The sequence below is a fragment of the Lissotriton vulgaris genome, chromosome 10 (assembly GCF_964263255.1).
Source record: "Lissotriton vulgaris chromosome 10, aLisVul1.2, whole genome shotgun sequence".
In the NCBI taxonomy this organism is placed as follows: domain Eukaryota; kingdom Metazoa; phylum Chordata; class Amphibia; order Caudata; family Salamandridae; genus Lissotriton; species Lissotriton vulgaris.
The window spans coordinates 1,071,859,894-1,071,886,889 of record NC_141698.1 but is presented as its reverse complement, the minus strand read 5'-3'; the positions used below and the strand labels follow the sequence as shown (position 1 = coordinate 1,071,886,889).

At 46.1% G+C, this 26,996-nt stretch overlaps 1 protein-coding gene across 1 annotated transcript in view; it reads right to left on the bottom strand.

Moving 5' to 3' along the window:
• NGLY1 (N-glycanase 1) overlaps positions 1 to 26,996 on the bottom strand; it is a 421,608-nt gene that overhangs the window by 78,665 nt on the left and 315,947 nt on the right. Inside the window, exons 8-9 of the mRNA XM_086942132.1 lie at positions 24,518 to 24,628; positions 13,200 to 13,364 (exon numbers count right to left, since the gene is read on the bottom strand). Coding sequence (XP_086798258.1) covers positions 13,200 to 13,364; positions 24,518 to 24,628 — 276 coding nt within the window. The remainder of the gene's footprint in view (positions 1 to 13,199; positions 13,365 to 24,517; positions 24,629 to 26,996) is intronic.

The window sequence follows — 26,996 nt, the reverse complement described above, 5'->3', positions numbered from 1 at the left end:
AGCTATGTAAGCGAAAGCACAACGTATGGTTATGTTTTGAACGATATTTTCTTATTTATGTGATTGTAATGATTTTAAATAATCATAACATTATAATCGCATGCTTGAATTATTTACTGTCATCAGGCTGGGAACCCTTGCTAAACAATGTTAGCATAGCTGTGTACCTTTACACTCAATAATATTGAACAAAATACAAATACGATTGCATCCATCTACCTCGTTATAAACAACGACAAGCCCAAACCAATCACAAACCCAGACCCTCAGATGCACCCCTGCCAGAGGCTTTCAGATTTTTTTATCTCATTAAATACCACAGTGTGTGTGTATATATATATACACACACATATATATATATATACATACATACATACATATATATACACACATACATATATATACACACATACATATATATACATACATACATATACATACATACATATACATACATACATATACATATTCATTCCTCCAAGTGCCCCAGAACTTCAGAGACGCTACTCCACGGGCGATAGTTTTCACAAACTTTATTAGGATGAGCCACAAAGACAGCCCCGCCTGGTGTGTGTCCCTACGCGTTTCGGTGCGCCTGCACCTTAATCATGGGAAGGGGAGATGGCAAGCCCGGACTGGAGCATCAAAATCCTTGTCCCTTATGGCATCACGCTCTCCAGTGAGCTGAATGCCGGGTATTGAAGTCCTGATTAACCCTCTCAGTAGGGTCCGTAGTTCATGCCACATGTTTACTCCCGTTTTTCTTTCATTATTTTAAGCCCTCCAGTGGGCTGCAGGGCTGTGTTCCTGACTCCGTTTTGAATCGTCCGTGCTGGCAGGCTGTTAAAGTTCCAACCTCACAGTCCTGTAAAAGTTCACAAGCGGTGCATCTCTCACGGCTTGGAGCCTGCCGCGTGTATTCATTCCTCCAAGTGCCCCAGAACGCGTAGGGACACACACCAGGCGGGGCTGTCTTTGTGGCTCATCCTAATAAAGTTTGTGAAAACTATCGCCCGTGGAGTAGCGTCTCTGAAGTTCTGGGGCACTTGGAGGAATACATATACATATATATACATACATACATACATACATACATACATACATACATATACATACATACATACACATACACATACACATACACATACATATACATACATACATACATATATGAGTGGGGTCTCATGTTAATATAAAAGATGCCAATGTTGGAGAACCAGAGTTACAGGTAAGTAACTAAGTAACTTTTATGCTAGACCTTTCAGAAAGTCATATGCTTTAATTAAGACTACCACAGCAGTGTAAATCAAGGCGATGGCTACAATGGATGGTGAGCCTGAGGCTTACCTTGTGAAAAAAGGTTGTCAAGAACAGCCCTTCCCACCCCTGTCTTTTTTTGTGTTGATGTAGATACAGTAGTGCTTGGTCAAAGCGGTTGTCGTCTTCCACATAGCTGCTTTGTAGACTTTAAGCTGCATACTTGCAAACAGAGCAATTGTTGTTGAATGTTCACACAATATGGGTTACAGTAGGGACACAGTGGTACGATCCCCATAAAAATACATGAAAACATCTCAGGATACCCCGTGGCAAAATTGGTGAATGGTGACAACAAAGATCAAATCATAGTCTATCTCCTTTTACAGATGAAAGCCCTAACCCACCTGGTAGAATGCTTCATCGTGAGGCTCCCTTTCGCATTCGAAAGAATGGGCTACAACCTGGCAAAACTGGGAAGCTCTTGAAGTATTCAATCTGACAGAGCGCTATGATGTAGGGGCAGTGTTGGAGCAGGGCTGGAAGGTAAGGGGAAAAGGGGAAGATTTGATCATTTAGGCAGACATAATCCGCCAATTGATATACGTGGTAAATGTTTTTTTAAATTTCTTGTTAATAGTCTGTTCATGACGGTATACTCCAATGAGATGCATGCTAAGCTCCATCTTGACAGGGATCTTTTAACAATGGGATTTACCCTTATTTGTTGATTGAAATGCAACAAAAACGGATCTGTTTGAAGAAAGTCTTTAATGCGTTGCAAGTAGAATTTAAGACATCTTTTGATATCCATTAAGTGCGGAGCACTATCTGTGGTAGTGGTTGGAATAGGACAAAAATGTTGGCAGTGAAATCCTTTGGTTCATATGAAAAAAGATACTTTCGGGATAAAATCGTGGTTAGAAAACCACATCATATGGTCTCTTGGAGAAAAGAAAGATTCTCGGCTAGAAAGCAATTCACTAACTCTGAACACAGGGCCTATGCACAAGCTATAGTATTCAATGACATTGTATTTGAGTACACATGAGAAAGCACATCAACGTATGGTGTGATGATTCTTTATTTATTAGAACACAGGGACCAGCCAACACGTGTTTGGTCCAAAGGGGCGTGCCCTGGACTTCTTCAGGGCTGAATTAAGATTCAAATTAACTAGGACCTCAAAGCCGGTGATAATTCCAACGCAGCCGTTTGTGGGTGATGGCAGTAGATTCTTGTTGTGTGTGGACAACATTGATTCTAAAAGCCGGTATAATGTCCAGACCGGTAGGTCCTTAGTGTAATTAGTTATGTACATAGATCTTGTGAAGTAGCAAGTACGCTACGAGCGTGGCAGGATTCTTTTCGGCAACGCGCAAAGGCGTTGCTGAAAAGAATCCTGCCACGAAGAAGAATCATCATCATCACACCAAACGTTGATGTGCTTTCTCATGTATACTCAAATGCAATGTCATTGAATAGTGTGTGCATAGGCCCTGTGTTCACTTTTGGGACTTAGGTCCACTTGCTTGGGGGCTTTTGTGGTTTTCCCTCACCTAGTGCACCGCTTGGATAGTTGTACAATTACTCGAAGACACCCAGCGCGCGCCACCACCTCCTGCAGATTTAGAAACTACCAGTTAGATATCAATTCACTAACTCTTGTGGAAGGAAATGTCAGCAGGAAAGCAGTCTTTCATGAAAGGTGTTTTATGTTGAATTATGAACCGGTTCAAAAGGGGTGCGCATCAGTGCTGCTAAAATGATACAACTTTGCCTTAGAAAAAAGACTTGCAATTTTTACACAAGCAACCTAAGAACGGTTTCACACTGATTGGGGCTCTTCAGTCAGGTGTAGTTTGGTTCCAGTGGCACAGGGGGCACATGATCCATGTCTGGGCAAAACTTGTCTTGGGTTGTTTGAGTTCTGGTATTTCGGGCTGTAATGTTCCTACTGGATCCAGGTCAGGGCTGGTTTGCATATGACTGGGTCCAAACTAAGGTGTCATGGTGGACAAAAGAATGATGAGTTGGAATGCTACCCCGAGCAATTGCCAGCGGTTAAACAAATTGCAAGATTTCTCCCAATCACCTTACCTTTTGAGTGTTTTCAGTAGTTTGTCAAGCCAACACAATGGATACGTCAATGATTCAATCACCCAAAAATCATTAGTAAACAGTGACTTCATCAGGACATGTTTTTTTTTTGCAGAGTTTTTTTTTTAATATAGTGCGAACTTGACCCTCAACCGATTCGGGTATCAGAGCGCTTTACATAGCACCAGTTACGTTACATGAGGACACACATTCATTTTTAATTAAGGAGATTAAGTGATTTGCCCAGAATCACAGGATGTTCGGCGTTGTTACCGAGACTCGAACCCAGTTCCCCAGGTCCGAGGTGGAACGCCCTAGCCCATCCTCTCAGTGAGGAACTAATACTTCAAAAGGTTGTGGCCCAAGCCCAGGTGTGTCAAATAATGCCAAGTGAGTTTAAATATTGCCAGTAAAACTAGCTAGTGCTTTGTATCTGTAAGGAAGCATAAAGAGTGGTGTGCTGAAACATCCAACTAAAATGGATCTGATCAGATAGCATCTTGAAAGACACAGCTAGCGTAGACAGAGAATTAAGTGATAGAAATCACTTCGCATCATTTGATACAAACACTAGCCAGTATCTGCAGTCTTCCATTTTATTGTAAATTAGGACTTGTGACTATTTGCCTTTGTATTCACTCTGCATATGTCAATATAAAGTGTAGTACCTGTGTTCCTAATTTTATACTATGTTTGAGAAAATGCCTCTTTTGCATAGTTAGCCACCCATTTTTTGCCTGGTTTTGATGTGGTTTTAAATTTAGTGCACAGGTTCCCTCCCATCCAAGTCCTCTCGGTCAGTGCTCCTTCCCTAAAACAAACCCCCAATTGGTACTTCTGCCGCCTTTAAGTTCCCAGTAAATGGTACCCTGGGTACCCATGGCCTGGAAGCTGAAGAGGGTCCCTTGGGACCCCCCCTCACTTGGACAATGCCACTGCCCTTGCAGCCTGCATGCCCCTGTGAGGGAGAAAACGAATATGCTACTTACCAGTATGCATCTGTTCTTGGCATGTAGGGCTGCTGACATTCATATCTATGCATAGATCGCCGCCTAGTGTTGGGTCCGGATGATTGCACATTGTTGTCCTGGAAGAGTCTTTGAAGTATCACGAGATAGGTGGGTCTTCCCCTGGACTACAGTGCGCATGGGCATCCTCTCCATCCTCAGATTGTTTTTCGCCATTGTGGCAGAGATGGAGTGTAATACAGTGAGTGATGTCCATGCTAGACAATAATTCTGAACGCTACAGCTGCTACAGGCGCCGGGGAGGAGGGTGGGCGATATGAATGTCAGCAGCCCTACATGCAAAGAACAGATGCATACTGGTAAGTAGCATATTCGGTTCGAGGCATGTGGGCTGCTGAATTCATATCTGTGCATAGATTACATAGCAGTCCCTCCTGTTAGCGGCGGCTGCCCGTGCCAGCTGCAGCAGTCTGAAAAAGAGTTTTGAGAACAGCCGGTCCTACAGCTGCCTGCTGTTTAGAATGCACATCTACGCAGTAGTGTTTCGTAAATGTATGTGTGGTGGACCAAGTGGCTGCCTTACATATCTCTTCTAAAGGAATATTCCCCAGGAAAGCCATGGACGCTCCTAACTTACGTGTGGAGTGTGCTCATGGTGGAATGGTTAGTGTGCGTTTAGCCTTAGCATAGCAAATCTGTATACATTTAACGACCCACCGGGATAGCCCTGCTTTGGAAATGGGGTTGCCTTTGTGTTGTGGAGAAAAGGCAACGAAAAGCTGTTTTGTTTTTCTGAAATCCTTTGTTCTGTCTATATAGTACATTAGAGCCCTTTTGACATCTAACGTGTGTAGGGATCTCTCTGCGACATTTTCCAGATTGGGAAAGAAAACTGGCAGTTCTATGGTCTGGTTCATGTGGAACTGCGAAATCACTTTAGGCATAAATGTAGGGTTGGTGCGTAATACCACCCTATTTGTGTGGACTTGGATGAATGGCTCTTGAATGGTTAGTGCCTGGAGTTCACTAACTCTCCTCAGTGAGGTAATGGCCACTAGGAAAGCAACTTTCCAAGTCAGATATTGAATCTCACAAGAGTGTAGAGGTTCAAAAGGTGGTCCCATTAATCTGGTGAGGACCACATTCAGGTTCCAGACTGGTGACGGTGGGTGTCTGGGAGGGATCACTCTTTTAAGTCCCTCCAGAAAAGCTTTAATGGCAGGCACTCTGAATAAGGAGAGGTGCTGCCTGTTCTGAAGATAGGCTGCTATGGCGGATAAATGTATGCGAATGGAACTGTACGCTAGATTACATCTGTATAAATGCAACAAATAACAGATGATGTTTTGAATAGATGCATCCAGTGGGTTAATGTCATTGTTGGTACAATATATGACAAACCTTTTCCATTTAGCCGCATAGCATGCTCTGGTTGTGGGCCGTTTTGCCTCCTTGATGATATTCATACATTCCGGCGGCAAGTTGAGGAAGACAAATTCTAGGACTTCAGGAGCCAGATCGCCAGGTTGAGCTGCTGCGCATCTGGATGCTGAATGTCTCCATGGCTCTGCGTCAAAAGCCTGGGTGTGAGGAGTAGCCGTTGATGCGGTACCACAGATAGTTCCAGAAACGTGGTGTACCATGGTTGGCATGCCCACATTGGAGCAACCAGGATGAGGGTCATCGAGTGTTGCCGTAGTTTGCGTGCCACCAGCGGTATTAAAGGTGCTGGGGGAAAAGCATACGCAAATTTGCCTGACCAGTTCATCCATATCGCATTGCCCTGCGACTGTGGGTGTGGGAACTTGCTTGCGAAGCTTTGGCATTTTGCGTTTTCCCTTGTGGCGAACAGGTCTATCTGTGGATGACCCCATTGCTGGAAGTACGGTTGGAGTACTGATGGATGTATCTCCCACTCGTGCATCTGGTGGCTGTGTCTGCTGAGCAGATCCGCCATCTGGTTTTCTTTGCCCGGGAGGTGTTGCGCCATGAGGAAGATGTTCCTCTGAATAGCCCACTTCCACAAGCTCTGAGCCAGATGAGACAACTGGGGAGAGTGCGTTCCTCCCTGCTTCTGTATGTAGTACATGGCAGTCATGTTGTCCGTCCGGATCAACACGACCTTGTTGCACAAGTGTACCTTGAAAGCTTTCATCGCCATGAGGATTGCCATCAGTTCAGAAGGTTGATGTGCATCTTCTTTTGCTGTGCTGTTCATAGACCCTGCACTGTGTAGTGGAGTACATGAGCTCCCCATCCCTGGAGAGACGCGTCCGCCGTCAGTACAATTTGTGGAACAGGCTCTTGGAACGGTCGGCCCTTGCAAAGGTTTCGTGGGTTCCACCAATGCAGAGAGTTGAATGCCCGACCGCTTACCAACACTAGGTCCTTTAACTGTCCTTGAGCCTGATTCCACTGACGTGCTAAGCACTCCTGAAGCGGACGCATATGTAGCCTCGCGTGCGGGACTATGAAAATGCAGGAGGCCATCATGCCTATCAACTGCATGAACACTTTCGCTGGAAGCGAGCGTTGAGGTCTGAATTTTTGTATCAGCAATTGCATGCTGTTTATTCTCACTGAATTTGGCTGTGCTTTGGCTGCCAGAGTGTCTATCGTCGCACCCAGGTACTGTCGCACATGCGCGGGCTGAAGGTGTGACTTTGGGTAAATCAGTGAGAATCCCAGACTGTGAAGAAGATGAATGGTGTGGGACATGTGGCTGGCACACTGCTGGGCCGACTTTGCTTGAATAAGCCAGTTGTCCAGATAAGGGTAGACATGTATGTGCTGTCTCCTGAGGTGTGCTGCTACTATTGCAAGGCACTTTGTGAACACCCTGGGTGCAGTCGTTACTCCGAAAGGGAGGACTTTGAACTGACAATGTTGATGTTGAATAGTGAACCTGAGATACTGTCTGTGCGACGGGTGTATGGGTATATGGAAATACGCATCTTTTAGATCCAGCGTTGCGAGGAAGTCTCCCTGACTGAGAAACGGCAGAACCTGTTGCAAGGTGAGCATATGAAAATGCTCTGACAGAATGTAACTGGTTAGAGGCCTGAGGTCTAGTATAGGTCTGAGCGACCCGTCCTTTTTGGGTATTAAAAAGTAGAGAGAGTACACCCCTGACCCTTGTTCTTCTACAGGCACGAGCTCTATGGCCCCTTTTTGCAGCATGCTGACGACCTCCTGCTGCAATAAGTGCAAGTGCTCTGCGGACATAGGACGGTGTCTTGGTGGGATGTTGGGTGGAGTAGACGTTAATTCCAGACAATACCCGTACTGTACAATGCCTCTCACCCACCAGTCTGTAGTGATGGATTTCCAGACCGGCAGGAACTGTTGTAGTCTCCCCCGACAGGTGTTATGTGGTCGGGGGGCAGTGACAGGGCGTCACTGTTTGGTATTGGCAGAGGATCTGGAACTGTTGTTTCCTCTGCCTCTGCCCTTGATGTTGTTTCCCCGATATCCACCACAGTTGTTCTTATTGTAGGTGGATTGTGTACCTCCCTTATTGTATTGTGTTTGTTGCTTTGACTGGCCTCTTGAGGGGCCTATAGTACTGGAGTGACGAAAGGAGCCACCCCAAAAACTGTTGTGACTGTAGAGCCCCCATAGTTTTGCAGTCTCTGTGTCCTTTTTAAGTTTTTCAAGGGTGGTGTCAACCTCCGGTCCGAATAAGAAGTCTGGGTTAACTGGCTGATTGAGGATAGAAGTTTGAATTTCAGGTTTGAATCCTGAAATCCTCAACCAGGCGTGTCGTCTTAGCATAACACTAGTGTTGATGGCCCTGGCTGCAGTGTCAGCCGCGTCCAGAGCACACTTGATGGAAGCATTTGTTATGAGTTTCCCCTCCTGTATGAGTAGCTCTGCCCCCTCCTTGTACTGATCAGGTAGGTGTTGTAATAGTGTCTCAAGGGTATCATAATGTGCCCAGTCATATCTGGCCAAGAGAGCCTGAGTGTTAGCAATGCGCCAGATGTTAGCTGCCTGCGCAGCTACTCTTTTCCCTGAGGTTTCCATAACCTTCGACTCTTTGTCCGGAGGAGGAGCATCACCTGTAGTCTGGGAGTTCGCTCTCTTACGTGCATTGGAAACAACCAATGAATCCAATGGCAACTGTCCCTTTATATAAGGAGGGTCCACAGGGGCCGGCCGATATTTCTTCTCAATCCTTGGGTTTAACACCCTGGCCCTAGTGGTATCTTTAAAAATGTCAGCAGCATGCTTGAGGACCCCTTTGAGCATGGGTAGGGTTTTAACTGCCCTTTCTGAAGTTGAAAAAGTGTCGACCAGAAAGTCTTCGTCCACAGGGTCAGCATGGAGCTGGACGTCATGATTACTGGCTGCCGTCTCAATAAGGGCGTTAAAAGCAGTTGTGTCCTCAGTAGGAGACGTTTTTACACTGTACACATGAGTGTCCGGGCCAGTCTGCGAATCCCTTGAGCAAGCAGGGTCTGTCCATTGTTGGTCTTGATCATCAGGATCAGTGTCCACATGATAGAGGTCATCCTCATTGTAATTATCCCCCGTCTCAACATCTGAGTATGTTGGGGAAAAATTTTGAGGTTCCTGTTCATAGTGATGGAGGGGTTCCACAAGAGCTGGAGAAGTTGTGGAAAGTCTCTTTTTCTTCAAGGGAATCTTATAGGATTCCATGGGAGTCTCTGGCATCAACTTTCGTTTGTATATGGACAGTCTCCCAGTGTCCGAGTCGATGAATTGTCTCGGCTCCTGGTCTTCAGGCTCTTCCGTAGCCTCCATTTCCGTCGACACATGTGTAGCGGCGCCAATAGATTTTTTCGGCTCGAACATCTTCGGGTGCACCGAGGGTGGTAACCCAAACTTGATAGGAGTCGACGCAGTCTGAACTTGTCCGACAAGCTATGGCGTCGGGGCCTTCCTCGGTCCGACCGATGTACCCTTCTCCTTGATGCGTTGGAGCGGCTCCGACACTTCTTTGGCTATGAACGGAGTGGGCTTTGTCGACTCGACAGGGTCCTTGGAGCCAGTCTTCGACTTGTCCGTAGGCCTCGACCTAGGATCGGTCCCGACTTTAGGCGCGGGTCTTTTGTGCGAATCGACACCCTTCGGCGTCTGCTTCGATGGCTCAACGGCCTTGACCTTGGTCTTCGGCACCCCAATCAGTGGCTTGACGACCTTCTTGAGTTTTCCGGCATCAACGGCCATTTTAGTTTTCTTCGGCTCCGAGGGGTTTGAGGCCTTGGCGCCGACGAGAGGCACAAGCACCTTCGGTTTCAGTTTCTGCAAAGACGCTGTCGGTTTCGATTTTTTTGTATCGACCGATGGAGTTTTCGAAACCGCAGGCTCTTTAGAAATGTTCAAAGCCGGGCCTTTATGCGGGGCTGTAGAACGAGATTGTGGATCTTGGGTAAAGCTTTGTGGCGATCCCTCGATCTGAGCCTTACTGAGTGCGTCATCCTCGGCCTCTGTGCGGCCGGGTTGGCCTAGCTCTTCGCCTGAGCTATCTTCTACGGCCCCAAGGGCCTCCACGTCGTCTCCTACCTTCTCGACGACGTCCTCATCTTCGTCTTGTACCTCCTCGTCTTGGGCGTCATACTTGGAGTCATGGACCGAAGCCGGATCGGAGCAGTGTTCCTGATCCTCCAGATCAACGATCTCCTCGTCTTCGGTCCTGAAGATGTTCACGGGAACAGGCGCTGACTTCTTCGACTCCAGTTGAGTTGCGCGTCGAATCTTGAGGGTTTTCTTTGACCTGAACCGGGCACAGGCCATACAGTTGTCTTCGTTATGGTCTGGGGACAGGCACTTGTTGCACACCGGGTGGACATCGATGTGCGGGTATTTTGCATTGCAAAGGGGGCACCGCTTGAACGGACTCCTTTCCATTTGAGATCTAAGATCGGGTAGAGTGTAGAAAGAAAAAACCTGTTGAGTCCTCGATGTCCTCTAAGCAAAGGCACCGATACCGAACGAAACGATACCGACGCTATCAAAAGCCTTTTGGCTTTACAGAAAGTTTACCTAACTTGAGCTAAGATAGAAACATCCGAACCCAATGGCGGAAAAAAACAATCTGAGGATGGAGAGGATGCCCATGCGCACTGTAGTCCAGGGGAGAAGCCACCTATCTTGTGATACTTCGAAGACTCTTCCAGGACAACAATGTGCAATCATCCGGACCCAACACTAGGCGGCAATCTATGCACAGATATGAATTCAGCAGCCCACATGCCTTGAACCGACTAATTCGACATGGCACGCTCCCTGGGTGCCTTCTCAGCTAGCACTGCCTGGCAGTATAGATAAGTCACCCCTCTAGCAGGCCTCACAGCCCTAAGGCAGGGTGCAATATATTCCTGGTGATGGCACAGCTGCAATAGCAGATTTGCCCTTACAATATGGGGCATCATTTAAAATATTTTCAAAGTGCCAGTGAAGCCATAGGGAGTACATGGGCTGGGAACTTGAATTCCACAACACCATGATGGCTTTACTAAACATAGGAGTGTGTGGTACCAAACTACTACTTTCAATAAATCCACACTGATGCTGTTGTGGGATTTTTTGTAACACGCACCCAGAGGGCACCTCAGAGGTGCCCCTTGAATCCTACCAACCCTGGTGTGGTCTCTGAGCGCTGTAGGCAGCCAGCCACCAACAGACATATTTCTGGACACCTGGGTAGAGTGCACCTGTTCGTTGGGACAGAAAAATGCACATCCTGGGCAGTAGTGTCATACCTCTTCCCCAAGGATTGGCCAGTGCTCGAAGAGAGGAGCTTCAAAGGCCTGCCACTTTTGTAATGTGCCCCCAGCCTCTGCTGCTAGCAGACAGCCCCTGATTTTCACTCCTACTTCAGGCGGAAAAATTAAAAAAAGATAGATGTGCCAACATTTGCCAACCCAAACTGTAGGGTGGGGGGGAAGTGAGGTGAAGCACATCTTCCAGTCCCTGCCATCTTGAAGATGGTGAGAACCTCCAACTAGGGCTAGGTTTATGCCCCCTCCCTAAAAGTCCTCCTAAATTCAGTATTTAGGTGGCTCTCGCAGACCTGTACCCCAGATCTGCAACAGCCTAAGAGAATACAAGACACCCAGCAGCAGAAAACGACAACTGCCATAGCCGTACTGTCTGCAACGTCGAGGTCCCTGCTACTGGTCATGCAACAACAACCTCATAAACCCCTGGTAGGACTGTTGCCTACAATAAAGACTCCAATCTCCTGAGAACAGCAGACCGGTCCAGAATAAACAGACTCCAATGGCTCCGGATTCAGGCGGATCAGCGTCCCCAGTCCACTCTGCACCAGACGCCAATGGTCCAAGTGGCTCACCTGTACAGTAAAGTCTCCCCGGAGATCCTGACCTCGTGTCCAGCGTTAAATTACCTCTCCTGCCCTTCATAACGGTGCCTGCAGTGTGAATCCAGAGACTCCACCCTGACTGGGACCAGCTCCAGTAAGAAGACTGACATCCAAAGGCAGCCCTGGCACCTGAAGCCACTGGGCCCTGGTGAGCTGAAACTACAGTGCCCCTACGACCCTCTACATTCCAACTTTTCTCTACTGGTATTGGTCTTTGTCCTGCCAACTCCTGTGCCAAGCCTGCAGCCTCTTTACAGTCAAGAAGTTCCCCATTGAAAAGCATTGGGTGCCCGACATTGAATTTGCACCCTGCCCCCCTGTGACACTAGTGGTGTATGTTTGGTTCTGCTTTGTGGCCCTTGAGCTTAACCCAACCCCTAAAGCTTGGCCACTGCAACCAATCTACTTACCTGCAAGCAGTGTGGCTCCAGGCACCCCCTGGTTCCATCGAAAAGCATTGGGTCGAACTCAGATTTTAACCTCTGCATCTGGCCGCCCTTGTGCCGCTGGTGGTGCAGTCTTGGTACTTACCCGACCTCTGGTCCTTGCTGATCTTTGGCTCCGAAGACTGACATTTTAAGTTAGATACTTACCTGTATAACCGCAATATTGTTTTCCACATAGGATAACACTGGACAGTGTGAAAAAGTTTTAAGTATCGATTTTTTAAAGTGATAAGTATTTTTAATTAAAAATGTACTTACCTTATTACGAAGACGTGCGTCTTAAAATAGAGTACAAAGTATAATGTTAAGAAATTGGTCTAGATCGCCTTCCATTATTGATCATGTGAGTGCAATAAATGTCTTACACTCTTTTGAGTTAGGCCTAAGCCTGCTCACCCACTTTAGGTTTTACATTGTGCCCCGTAAATTTTTGGGTAACCCCTGGATCACCTAGTGGCATACCACATACAGAGCCAACCTCCTACAATATGTATTACCAATAAAACACAATTTCTGATAATCAGGTGTTTGGCCCTCCTTTATACAAGAAGCCATATCTGAATTAAAGTCTAAACTGTCAAGTTGGGAACACTACTTGGACATCGGAGGCTCTGGGCAGGTCTTACCCTGGTCTGGCTTTTCTGACAGCATTTCACACCCGGCCTCCCTAGCCAAGATCTTGCCGGATTGCATAGGGTTATTGCTCTTGCCCTAGGCAAACAAGATTTCTGCTTCAGGGAGAAACCCCAAATCAACATAACAGCTTGCAGTTGGTCAGCTCCTACACCCACTTTATGCTCCGATAGCCTTTAACATACTAATGACCACAAAATGTGGACATGAACTTTGCTTTGCACTACAGAGCTTTGACAATCACAAGTTGGAGCTCCTTCTCAGGGTTTAGTTTTCCATCAAGTAACTACATATTTATTTGCAATCAATCTCACACACAGCAAGATTAGCAACTACTTCCATTTAATTAGTAGTGCCTGGCATCACCATAACACCACTGATACCTAATAGAAAGAAATGTGCTGATGTATTCAACTTAGTGTAAGTCATACGTAAATTACATACCTTCACATTAATTTCTCCTCTGGCTACTCTCCAAGCCAGTGAACCAGACTCCCGTCCCCCAAGCTCCCCAGGTTTCGGCATTTTGGGAGAGATGAACTCAACAAGTTCAACAATTAACCTCTGTAGGAGCTCTTTTTTCCTTTGTTCAGGCAATGAATGCTGCCGCTGCAATACATTAAAGAGAATGTAACATTTTGGAGAAGGTAAGCATATACTGTTTCACCTACACAGTTACAAGAGCAGATTTTAACAATTACGCGGAGGTGGACATGCAGCGAACAAACATGAAACCCAAGGAAGCACAGCAGAGTGGAGGGCGAGTGCCACTAATTAGTGAAGCATAACAATTTTTGATAGTGAAGAGGGTCAGACAGCAGGTCTACCTTGGAAAAAACGCTCATGACCTTGACAAACAAGTTATTTACCTTCGGTAACACATTATCTCGTAGAGACTATCTAGCTCGGGATTCCTTACCTTTGAACCTCCAAAGCGTCCGGCTGGATCCGAAAACCTTTGCTGAGCAATACACCATGCTTGCGACTTCGGGTGGCTCCATTCGGCTCCGCGTGACTTCTATGGTGTCCGAGGTGTCTGTTAGAACATCACGGTGTCTACATAGGTGCCACCCAGGTGCACGGAAGTCAGTACTTTTCATTTTTCCACACCAGAAGTGCAGAGCCACGAAGTGACTGACAAACGTGTGCAAAACTAGGGCCCTGAAAGGGGAGAAACCCTAGTTCTACAACATCAGTCTGCAAAGCGGGGAGGCACGGGTGGAGCTGTAAGGAATCTGCAGATAGAGACTCTACCAGATAATGCGTTACCGAAGGTAAGTAACTTGTGCATTATCTGGTAGAGATTTCTGGCTGCAGAATCCTTACCTTTGAATAAGGTATCCAAACCGTACCATCGCGGCAGTGGGTTGCGGACTCATGGACTAGACTAAAAAGTCTTGCAGGACTGAGTGGGCAAAATGCCCATCCCTACGGACTTGACCATTAAGGCAATGAGTTTTTGCAAATGTGTGCAATGATGCCCTCCTTGCTGCCTGACAGATCTCTTGGACTGGGACACCCGGAACAAAGGCTGTAGTCGCAGCTTTTCCCATGGTGGAATGGTTCCTTAATCCCTCAGAGGGCTGCTTCTTTGCCAAGGCATAACATTTTACTGCAGAGAACAACCCACAGAGAGATGGGTCTTTTCTGCACTGCCTTTCCCTTCTTTGCTCCCACATACCCCACAAAGAGTTGGTCATCACCCGGAACCCTCTTGTGCGGTCAAGGTAGAACGAAAACGGTCTTTTTGGGTCCGGTCGGTGGAGACACTCCTCTTCCTTAGAGGGATGTGGGGGAGCAAAGAAGGTGGTCACAGTGATGGATTGACCCAGATGGAATGTGATCACAACCTTCAGTAAAAAAGATGCCCTGCTGCAAAGCCCCACCTTGTCTGGAAAAGACATAAGATAAGGAGGAGAGCTGGATAACGCCAGTAACTCACTCACCCTCCGAGCCGATGTAGTCGCCACTAAGAAGGCTGTTTTGATGGTCAACAGCCGGAGGAGACAATTGTGCAAAGGCTCGAAAGGAGCGCACATCAGGTAAGTGAGGACCAAATTAAGGTCCCACTGTGGCATAATAAAGGGCGTGGGTGGAAACAAGTGAACCATAGGAGATTTGAAAATATAAGGTTGGTCTGGCAGCTGCAAAAAAGCAGACTGAGCAGAAAGGTAACCCCTGAGAGTTCCCAAAGTAGTGCCCTGCTGGGCAAGGGTCAGAATGAACAGAAGGACAGTAGAAAGAGGAGCAGAAAGAGGTTCAAAAGCCATCAACTGCTGCTGCTCAATCTCCACGCACGGAGGCGCAGAGCTGACGGGTTCGGGCGGAGAACCCTCCCCTGCTGATGCGACAGAGGATCAACACTAATGCTCAGAAGCTCTGGATACTAGACTCTCCTTGCCCAGTCTTGGCCACAAGGATGACTTGGGCCCGGTCGCTTCTGATCTTCTTCAGAACTCTGGGCAGGAGTGGTATGGGTGGAAAGGCGTACAACAGGCCTGGGCTAGACTGGTCACAAAACACGTTGCGAAGTGATAGCCACCTTGTTAACTCCATCGCGCAGTACTGCTGACATTGTGAGTTCTCTTCGGAGACGAACAAATCTAACCAAGGTTCTCCCCACTGCTGAAAGAGGCCTTGCGAAACCTCTGACTGGAGAGCCGTTCATGATCCGTTAGGTATCGACGGTTGAGATCGTCTGCCCTAGCATTCAGAGAACCTTGCAGGTGTTTAACCACCAGGGTTATGCCCTGTTGTTCAAGCCATGTCCAGAGACGCAGGGCCTTTCGACAAAGGGTCCATGACCCCACCCCACCTTGCTTGTTGCAGTACCACATGGCGGAGGTCCGTGAAAACCTGAACCACTTCCCCTTGACAGAGGGAAGAAATGCTTTCAATGCCAAGGGAATTGCTCTCAGCACCAACATGTTTATGTGGAGCTCCGTCTACGCCGGAGACCAGTGACCCCTGATCTCCATCTCTCGCAAGTGGCCGCCCTATCCCAGAAGTGACGAAGCTGTCACAATTGTGAAATCTGGTTGGGGAAGGGAGAGAGGTCTGCCTTTGACCCAATCTTGGTTCGTTAACCACCACTGCAGATCTTTCGCAGTTCTTTCCTAGATCTGAACAACGTTGGTGCTGTGCCCATTGGAACTTCAAGTCCCACTGCGGAGTCCGCATACGCCATCTCGTGTGTATTACCAACAGGATGCAGGAGACCATGAGGCCCAACAGCCTCATAGTCAACCTCACCTCACTGAAATCCAGCCCCTGTGCTAGGCTTGTACCAAGTTCCTAGGAGGACTTCTGTAAGTGTCTCATTAAAGGGCAAAAGGGGTTCAGAGGAGGAAGCCCCAGGTTCAATCACTTCAGTCAGGAGATTAGTCCTGACCTGCACTGAGGGCAGTTCCAGTCCAAGGACCTTAGCTGCCCTTTTAACCACCGTAGCATAGGACGCCCCCTCCTCCGTAGCCACTGTAGGTGGAGAGAGCATGCTAGTGTCTGTCAGGCTCTGAACTGCAACATTCTCCACATTGTTTTGGTCCTGCACGAGTACACATCCTTTTGGGCTGGAGTTGATAGCATTCTGCGTGATACGCTTTGCCACAACATGCCCCCTAGTGATCCTTCACGACACACGGGGCATCTTACCTCCCACAATGTTGGCTGGGTGGCCCCTCTATTGACTGCAGCGAAGCTGTGCATCCTCTGCTGGTGGTCCACTTTGGCTGTTCCCACCCACGAGGACTGGTTTGAAAGTGTAGCGAACACATAAGCACAAACATCTAATCTATGGACTAAATGACCAGAAGCATTTGTTTATGGACATCTGGGGTGCCCTTATCCATGAGGCACCCTGATGGGCTGTGTCCCCTTCAACTCCAGACTACTGGGTGGCTATTATTCATCATTGTATCACCCTGCCTTGCGTTTGTCCTTTGTGGTCTGGTTGTTTGTATGTCTCCATCTCTCGTACCCCCTCCTTCCCGTTGGCCACATTATTAAAAAAAAAAAAAATCTTTTTATTAAGAGAAACAAATATCACAGACATCAACACAACTACAAAAAACGCAGTCATGAAAATATACAATAAGGATAAAATCAAATGTAGCCAACAAATAATCATAAACAGCACTAAAGGGTACATTATACTATACTGGAGCGTAAATCCAGGGTTTCTATTCAGGGCCGACTTCAAGGAACACAAGCCTTGGGTGATTCGTTGTCAACAGCGAGGGGAGAGCTATCACTAAAGGGGGTGCACAGCCAACCTCTACTTTCGTTCCAGGGGCCCAGATTTGTGTCCACTTGCCCGGGCAACCTCTGCCTTCATACACCGCTCTCAGCCTGCAAGCACCAGTCCATATCGGACTCCCAATCCAAGCATTTCTTTTCAGCTCTCCCCTTCCACGTTCTTGCAATGTTACGTTTAGCCACCATATACCCCAGGGAGACACAGTCGCTCCGGCATAGTCCGGTCAGTGGCATCCCAAATATTCAAGAAACAGTCTCGGAGTAGCCTCAAAATCCTTACAGCAAACCACGGATAAAGCGGAGACGATTTCCCCCCAATACCTCTGAAGAGTTGGACATTCCCACCATTGATGCCTAAAAGTGCCTACCTGGCCACAGCCACACGGACATACTGGAGAGTTCAGAAGACCCATTTTACCAAAGACGGAGCTCGTGTAATAGGCCCTATGGAGTAACTTCAGTTGAATTAATTTGAACTGGGACTGAATCGCTATATCACGAGGCGAAGCGAGGGTCTCCCTCTAATCCTCCTCATCAATTTCACCCACATCTGCGCAACATTTTATGCGGACTTTGTCAGGAAGATCAGGTGAATTATTAAGGATTTTTCTTTAGGTTAGAGAGATGGCCTTATCCGGTAGGTAGTCATCTAAGAGATTGTCCCCCTTGGAAAGCACCTTAGAAAGTGCCCTTCACACATGGAGATAGTGGAAAGCTTCATACTCATGAAAATGAAATTTCCGCTGCAGGTCACTAAACAGCACTATTCCACCACCAACCCACAGGTCACCCACCTTAGACAGTCCAATCAAGTCCCACTTATCAAACCTGGGCTGACACCAAAGCAGATTCAAGCGACAGGAATCAAACAATGGTGTAGCTTGTGTAAGTCTACCTCTCCAGCCGCGGGCCGAATTTGCCACGTGCCAGATGGAGACAGTCGCGTAGGTCAGAGTGAATTTTGGGTCCAGTTTCCAGTTTTGATCTTCCATACAGTGCCCTCAAGTGCCAGGCAGCATATTGTGCCTGTCCATTCTATATGCAGGGTCGGTAATAGGCCGATGCATCCAATGATTGAGAACAATTAGTTGTGAAGCCCAATAGTATGATCTGATGGACGGCAGCTCTTGGTTAGTCTGGCAATTGCGATTCGGGGTGGTCCATCGCTCCACAGCAGGCTACGAACTTCAGATTCAATGGAAGTAAAATATTGAGACGGGACCAGGTGTGGTGTGTTCTTCAACAGATACAGAAAGCGGGGGGCGCGCCATCATTTTATAAAGGGCTGCCCTCCCCAAAAGCGTAAGAGGAAGGGTCTTCCAATGTTGTACATCAACTTTGAGGCGCTGAAGGGGGGGAGAGGGGGGGGGGGGGGGAGTAAATTACGTTGATAGAAAATTGCTGTATCTGTCGTAATATATATACCCAGGTATTGAATGCCCTCCATCTTAATTTTGGCTCCATAACCCAATGGGAGCAGGGGGGTGTGCCTGCTGAGGATATACATCAGGGACTTATCCCAGTTAATGGTACAGCCGGAATATTTCTGAAAAAGAGTAAATATATAGAGTACATTATTAATCGAAAATCTGGGCCTGGCCAAATCAAGCAGAATGTCATCGCGTAGAGGGACACTTTGTCCAACAACTCCGGTGACCAGTTAAGCCCCCGAATCGTATGATCTCCCCATAGCCATACAGCGAGAGGTTCAAGCTCTAGGGCAAATAACAAAGGGGATGATTGGCAACCCGTCTCGTGCCCCGCCCCAACTCAAAGACTGCCGACCTACTCCCATTCACCGAAATTCTTGCCAGGTGTTTCGTGTAAAGGAGGCGCACCCAAGACAGAAACCAATCGCCAAAACCGTACCTCTACAACGTAGCAAAGAGAAAAGGCCATTCGATTATATCAAACGCCATTTTGGTGTTCAAGGACATAATAACAGAGTCCTCCTGTATGGTGGTAGCTCGCCCCAACACCCGAACAAACGGCGCAAATTAAGTGCCTTATTTTTGACTGGCATAAAGCCATTTTGATCCGGGTGAATCAGTTTATGAAGAAGGGGTGAGATGCGACGAGGCAGGATCTTGGCCAGAATTATTACCTCTGGTCAAGAAGAGCGATGGACAGATAGGCAGAGCATTGATCAGGAGGCTTTCCATGCTTATGGATGACAACTATACTGGCCAACCGCTGCGTAGCCGGGAGAACACCCTCTTGTACACTCACATTGTACATATGCAGTAAAGTAAGGGAAGATGAGTGAAGACACGTTTTTATACAGTCCACTCGGGAGTCCACTGGGGCCCATGGCTTTCCCGGACTGCAAGGAGGAAATGGCCTTAGAGATTTCTTACACTGTTAGTGCCCCATCTACATCAACGATCTCCTGGGAATCCAGGCGCAGCAGCGGCAGTGTAGCAAGCAATTCAGCAGCCTCCTCCCGAGTGGAAGTAGACACTGAATAAATCTGGCGAAAATAAGCAGCAAAGGCGCCTACAATACCAATTCTGTCATTTCGTACGGCACAGTCATCTACAATTTCCACCACCCTTCTATTAGCCAGATCCCTCCTATGAAGCCAGGCCAACAACTTGCTGGCTTTTTCTCCAATGTCATACATCCTGTGTTGAGAGGCCCTATAGTAAGCCTTAGCTGCTTTGTCGGCTATATCCCTGTATTCCTTTTGTTTAATAGCCAACTTGTGCGAGATCTCTGGTGACTTCTCAGAAACCAGGTCACGCTCAAGGGCCGTAATCTCATCTTCAATAGTCTAGAGTTGGCGACGCTTTTGTGTCCTGCTACAGCTGCCACCCCACACCATCGTACCACGGTTTTAAATGCTTCCCACAATATCACATAAGACTGGACCGAGCAGTCTATTTCGGCAAAATATTGCTTGGTAACCTCAGTCAATCTGGTAAGTATTCCTGGAATTTTAGGATACCAGGGATTAATGACCATGTCTCGATGACTGGCGGGGTGTGCCGCCATAACAAGACAAGCGACAATTGGCGAATGATCAGAGATACCCCTAGGAAGGAAGGACAATTTATCGAACATGAGGAGCTGTTCAGCCTTACAGAAGAAATAATCAATATGGGACAGGCTACCATTCACGCCAGAATTAAATGTAAATTGCTTCTCAGAGGGATTACAGACTCGCCAAACGTCTAATACCAAGAACCTCAGAAAATCAGACAATATCTTCCAAGTGCGATCTTCTTGGCCTAAAAGAATACAGCATGAGCGTTACATCTCCGTTACCCAGATGCCTTTGCCACATAGGGCAACCAATGGCTTCTAGAGATCACTGGTACTGCATCTTATAATGCACCCGCCAATGTGTTCCCTGCTATTGAATAGTCTTTTTACTTTTGAATACTTGTCAGGGTGCACAGTTTGATTCCTCAATATCTTTGGGTAAGCAGGTTACAAACCCTATGCTTGTCTGACCACTGGAACTTAGCGTTGCACTTGGGGCAAAACCAAAATGGTTTGTATGCCATAACAAACTTTCCAACTCCCTTCAACTCTCCCTCCCTCACTCCCCCACCAAAGGGTCACTCCCATATGACCTGGCACTGAGAGAAAACCTTGATCCTTATTGATTCTGAGGTGCAGTCATTTGACAATGTTTTCTCAATTTATTGGAGGTGGTTCCAGTGTTTTAGAGTCAAGCGACTTTTGTAGCTGGACAGCGTTGGAGCTTTTAAAGTACTTCCAAATCCAATTGCAGCAAAAACACAATCTGAAAAGGAGTCTTTGTCCTGGCGCACTGTGGGTTTTGGAGAGTCACCTCCAAGTCAAAACTATACTTCAAACATGAGTGCACAACACTATATGGCAGGAGTGTGCAAAGCATGCATTCTAGAGCTACACGTTACAAACAAGTTCACAGAGAAAAATATACAGTTAAAGTGAAGCTATGGATACAAAACGAAACCTACAAAACGCTGAAATTCACCAGGTGTGGTTAGCTTTGCAATTCCTAACTGGCTATAAAGTCATGCAAACCATAACTTGTACACCATAAGCAGACTCACACTTGATAAACCAGTTGAAATTACAAATCTCAAATGATCCTGAATGCTGGATTACAGATCATGTTAGCATTAACACTGTGAATGAGAGGACTAAGTTATTACTTATTGGTATGAGAATATGTTGTATTTTATTGATGCTGAGCTTTTAGGAGTCATTACTTAGTGAGAAATATTTTGAGCTCACAAGCATTGCATTCAATGTGCAAGTTATGGTTTGCATGGCTTTTGTACCAGTTGTACAAGGTGTGGGGGAGATGGGAATGGTGCTGGCAATGCCCCACGTCCGTCCATTGTGCCTCCTCTTTTTTGCGAACAAAGACTGACTGTTTCCAGTGTCTTGTAATGGTGGTCGCAACAGATTTTTCTGTTACAGCCAGACAATCAGAGGCTTTGCGTTCACATGCTCTGCACTGAGTTTATGGACTCAAAATGAATGACAGGCAAAAACACCTCCTCCATCCAATGAGATTTCTTTTTTTTTTGGTTTGTGGACCACACGAGGACTAATAACCCAGATGAACAAGTTACTTACCTTCGGTAACGCTTTTTCTGGTGGGTACAGTATCTGCCTGTGGATTCTTCACCTTGTGAATATCTCCCTGAGCCAGCAAAATTCAGAATTGTTTTTTAGCTCTCTACGCCGACGAGGACGAAGTCACAGGACCATGGCTCCGCTCGCGACTCCGCTGACGTCACTTTTTTATCACTTTGTGGTAGGGGACCACATCCTTTGAAGGAGTATCAGATGTAGGCGAAAGTACCCACTCTGGAGACACATCAAGGCCACTTGCTTCCCTTAACTCTCCAAAATAATCATCTGAATCTTGAACCTCACCTTCCTCCATTTCTTCCAAACGAAACCTCTGCTACTCTATAACCCTCTGAGCTTCTCTCCTAGACCTCATTCTAGGTACCAGCGTCAGTGGAGCCAAGACTGACTCAGATGAATCCAGAGCCGGGGTCTTACACGGAACCGGTGGCACAGCCTGCGCCGATCGAGGTCATGCTGACGGCGCAGGAGATGATGGAAACAGCGTCAATGTCCTCAGCGCCGGGAAATGCCAAGAGGGCGCCGCCGGAACAAATGGCATGAAGGGAGCCTGGACATAGGCCTGAGGAACCCCCAGATTAAACGCTAATGGACCCAGGGGACCCAAAGGTGCTCCAGTGGGGTACATAGCTCTATGGAAGGCTCCATACATAGCATTAAGATAATGTGAGGGATCTTGACCCGGGCGAGTGAAAGCAGGATAGGCCCCCGGGACAGATTCCGGTGTAGGCGTTCACGTGTTCGGGCCAGCCGATGTTGGCGCGAATGGAGTCACCTGCTCATCCGGCACAGAAACCTCTTCCACTGGATCTGGAGAATGTTCCGAAGTCGGTGAGTGAACCGGCATCGGAGATAGAGCTGGAGAAGCTGCAGGAGAAGCCAATCTTGCAGGAGAAGCTGGATTCGAAGGAGACAAGAAGTCCTTACGGCGTGGACGAGCTGGAGAGGTTGGCTTCGGTGCCACTTCTCTTTAAGAATGGCGTTATGAAGAATGCCTCTTTTTCTTATGCTTCTTGGCTCTCAAAGCATGTCCCAATGTCGACTTCGAGCCCGACCTCGACCTGGAACGAAACCTTGACTTTCTTCTACCTCTTTTCTCCTTTCTCATCTTCGCCATGAAGAGTTTTGCCTCTCTCTCCTTCAATGCCTTCGGATTCATTTCCCTACAGCATATATATATATATGTGGAGAGGTGTGGCTCACTGGTTAGAGCAGGCAGACCTGGAAGCAGAGGTCAGCCCGGGACCAGGGTTCAATTCCCGGCTCGGCGGGTCTTGAGTCCTACAATGTCCATGTACTCGACAATTCTCGCTCCGGTGCCTCGCTCCGGTGCCTGCTCCATTCATGGGTTCACACTCTGGGCAATAGCTTGCTTAATCTCCACAACGGCCCCTCGCGGCGGGATGCCTGGCTTTCACTTTGCCGATACCCTGCCGGGGTTATCTCACAGGGGAATACCAGGACGGGTTCCCTAAGCAAGCGCTTAGAAACCAGTGGTGATTTGCGCTATATAAATTCCTGTACATTTACATTTACAGCAGGCAAATCCCTCGACGTTGTGATCCGACGACAGGCACCAGACACAATCTTCATGCGGATCTGTAATGGACATATGTCCTCCGCACTCCCTGCAGGGCTTGAACCCAGACTACATCCTTGAAAGGAAACAACAAGAAGCACAGGAATACAGCCAGAAACACAAAGTAGCAAGTGAAACTATGGAGAGTCCTAGAAAAACCGTTAGCATGGACGGCGCGGAAAAAAAGGAACTGAAGTCATCACGCTGACGAGGCTCTCTTATGGCTCCAGTGATGTCAGAAAGTTCTAACTTTCTGACCCTTCGAAGATCACCCAACACATTTTGTATCACTATTTGTTCAAATCTATCACAGCTTTACACCAAACCAAGACACTTCTTTAAGTATGTATGTAGCAGCAAAGAGCTGCAGAGTCCAAGGCAAACAAAGCAAATGAGTGATAGGAATGGTAGCTGGTTTCTGCACGGTTAATGCATTGTGATATAGTCTTTTCAAAGAGGTGTGTCTTCAATTCCTTTCTAAATTGGAGCAGTGTTGGCCGGGGTCTAAATGGATACAGGCATGTTCCAGATCCTGTACCCATGGAAGTAACAGACCACGGTTTGTCATTCTTAAACTTCTTAGTCTGCAGGTGTCCCAGCTGCGAGAGTACCAAAATCCACCAGAGATGGAGTACTTGTGTGCAAGATAAGCAGGGGTGCTAGGCGTGTAATCCCATTCTGCCATTTTTTTTCAGGTGAGTTAAGAAAAGATTCTTAATGAGTTAAAATGGGACAATTATTTTACACCCACAATACCCAAATAAAAAACTTAGCATGCCAAAGCCAAATAAAATGAACTTTTATTTTGGAGTGTTTTATGCAGATTGAAATGGCGCCAAACTTAAGAAAACAAAAAAATGCTTTTTAATGGAAATTCTGAGCTCACCACAACTACACACTAGCTATCACCAGAATGCAATATATATTTATGTGCATCAACAACATGTTTTGTGGTGATCCCGTACAGAGAGATGAGACTAGCCTAACGTTGCTATCAATCAAGATCCTAAAATGCATAACTGCAGTACCAGAGGCAAGACAAGCCGGGTCTCAGTTCCAACCAGAGTATGGAGCTACCAAACATGAGTTTAGAGGCAGCTAAGGCAATGAGCGGCAGAGGGGGAGGAGCTGCCTATACCTGTGTTTTGGAGTGTATGTGATGGAGACTAACACACACCTGTGTGTTTGCTACATTGTGCAGGTGTGATGGGGTGAATTTGGAGCATGTTGAAAATGCTACTGGCCGTACATTATTAGTATGTACTTAGAGATATTGTAAAAAATGGGATGTTGATGCTATGCATCTTAAAGTTTGATGGCAATCAAACATTACCATTTTATTCAGCCTATTGATTGTTTCTCTCAACCAGGTTTCTCGAACTTCAGTTCTTCTAGACAACAGGTCTGAGTGCTTGCAGGAGTATCGCCAGGTGACGTCCACAACCTGAAACCAAACAAAATCACAAGTCTTAAAAATTACTGTTAAGCAAGCGAACTTTCAACGCTAAAAGGCAATCGACAAAAGTTGGTTTTGAACTGAGTGAAGAGATGCTCATTCGACAACTGGCTGCATAGCCCCAGCTATTTGGAACTGGCAATACCTCTAACATGTCAAGGAGAGTGGAGGCTCGCCTGAAAGAGACTAATAAATCAAAATAGTTCAGTCCGCAAATCTAGGCCACTGTGGACATTGCTTGTAAGAGATCTAATTGCTGATAAGTTAATAAAGTCATTGCGTGAAAGTAATTGCCATGGCTTTCCCCATTTTTGTAGCAGAAAAATACAAGACACAGAAAAGGGGAAAAGGAAACTCCAGTTGAGATATTTAGCTAGACCTTTCTAGAGAGTCATGTTAAAAGCTATTAAGTTTCTTTAGTTATGTACTTTTTTTAATCTTGATTAGCATTTTCACAGATATAAACAAATCAGATTGAACAAAAAAAAAATTTGAATAATTTTATCCAAAGCACTCCCATCCTCTCCTTCCCTCCCCTCCCCTTCCCATGGCTGACTAGTAGGAACACATTTCATTGTCAAATATTACCAACATTACAAAAGATACAAAGCAGGATATTCAAAATTCATTATTCACAATTCAGATGCGGCCAATTCATTAGGGGAGCCAACATAGCTAATCCTTTAGCTTTTGATTTGCGGCCTTTTCTAGAGTACAGAGCTCTTTCAAATCTATATATTGCTAGAAATCTTTCAAGTCAACGTTGACCCGATGGAGGAATAGGATCGAGCCAATGAGTGGCTAAACAAAGCCTAAAAACTGTCAAAGCAATAAATAAAAAGGACTGGTTCTGACTTAAGTAAAGAGGACAACCCATCCCTAGTACAATCAATTGAGGTGACAGATCAATTTCTCTGCCCAACATAGTTGCCAAAATACTGCTAACACTGTTTCAGAGTATCTAAAACTCGACATGTGGCAAACATATGTACACCGTCTGCTGCAGGATACAGACACCGGGGGCATGTAGAACCTGGTCCTCTACCCCATTTTGCAATCTTGGCAGGTGTAATATACAAACTGAACCATGTTTTGAAGCATTGTAATTGTAAGTTAGCTGCAATGAATGATGTATGGGGCAAATATAGTGAGTCTTCTATCTCTCTGGGTTCAATCCCTAGCAGACTGTGCCATCGAACTATATGCTTGGTCAGATCCTCAGGTATTGAATCATTCAGAATTTTAGACAGTCCCCCTAATGTACTTGAACCAGTTCATCCACCAAACCCACCCTAGAAAAAACACAATAATTTGGAGATATTTAAAAAACTGTTGATTGTCTAGCTCAAACTTGTCCCTTATAACATCAAACAATAACAACTCAGACTCATTTGTAAGATCTCCAACTGTCCTAACTCCTTTGTCATACCAATACCTCATATGACCATCATGAAAGATATTTGGCAAACAATTATTCCTATACATTGGTGTGTAAGCATTAATACGCTCAAGACCACGTTTTTTTCGGACCGAAGTCCAGACCTTGAAAGCATAGATTAAAAAGTTTTAAATTTGACCCTTTTGTAGTAATTAAATTCTATGTGCCGTAAAAGGCACCCCTTCGCCTCAGTTCCTAAAATCCACTCAAAAGTAGAAACAGAGGAGCCTAACCTCATTGTATCGTCTTTTTCATTAAGCAATATCCCCATTTGGATGTATGACGTTACAACGCATACATTTACAACGACCTACCACTACAACGGAACTTTTACAACGCAAAAACTTTTACAACGCATGTATTTACAACGCATTTTTTTACAACGCAGGTACCTTTACAACGCATACCATTACAACGTAAGTATTGGTAAGTATATATTAATTTTATAATCGTAAATTAATTGAAAAAAATATAATTTAATGTAATTTAATTTAATTTCATTTAATTAATTTAATTTAAATTTAATTTTAATTTATTTTTACCCTGTACCCCAAAAACCCAAAACTGACCCTCAACCCCAAAAATACCCCTTTACCCAAAAACTAAAAACTGACCCTGAACCCTAAAAATACCCCTTTACCCAAAAACTAAAAACTGACCCTGAACCCTAAAAATACCCCTTTACCCAAAAACTGAAAACTGACCCTGAACCCCAAAAAAATCCCTTTACCCAAAAACTAAAAACTGACCCTGAACCCTAAAAATACCCCTTTACCCAAAAACTAAAAACTGACCCTGAACCCTAAAAATACCCCTTTACCCAAAAACTAAAAACTGACCCTGAACCCTAAAAATACCCCTTTACCCAAAAACTAAAAACTGACCCCGAACCCTAAAAATACCCCTTTACCCAAAAAC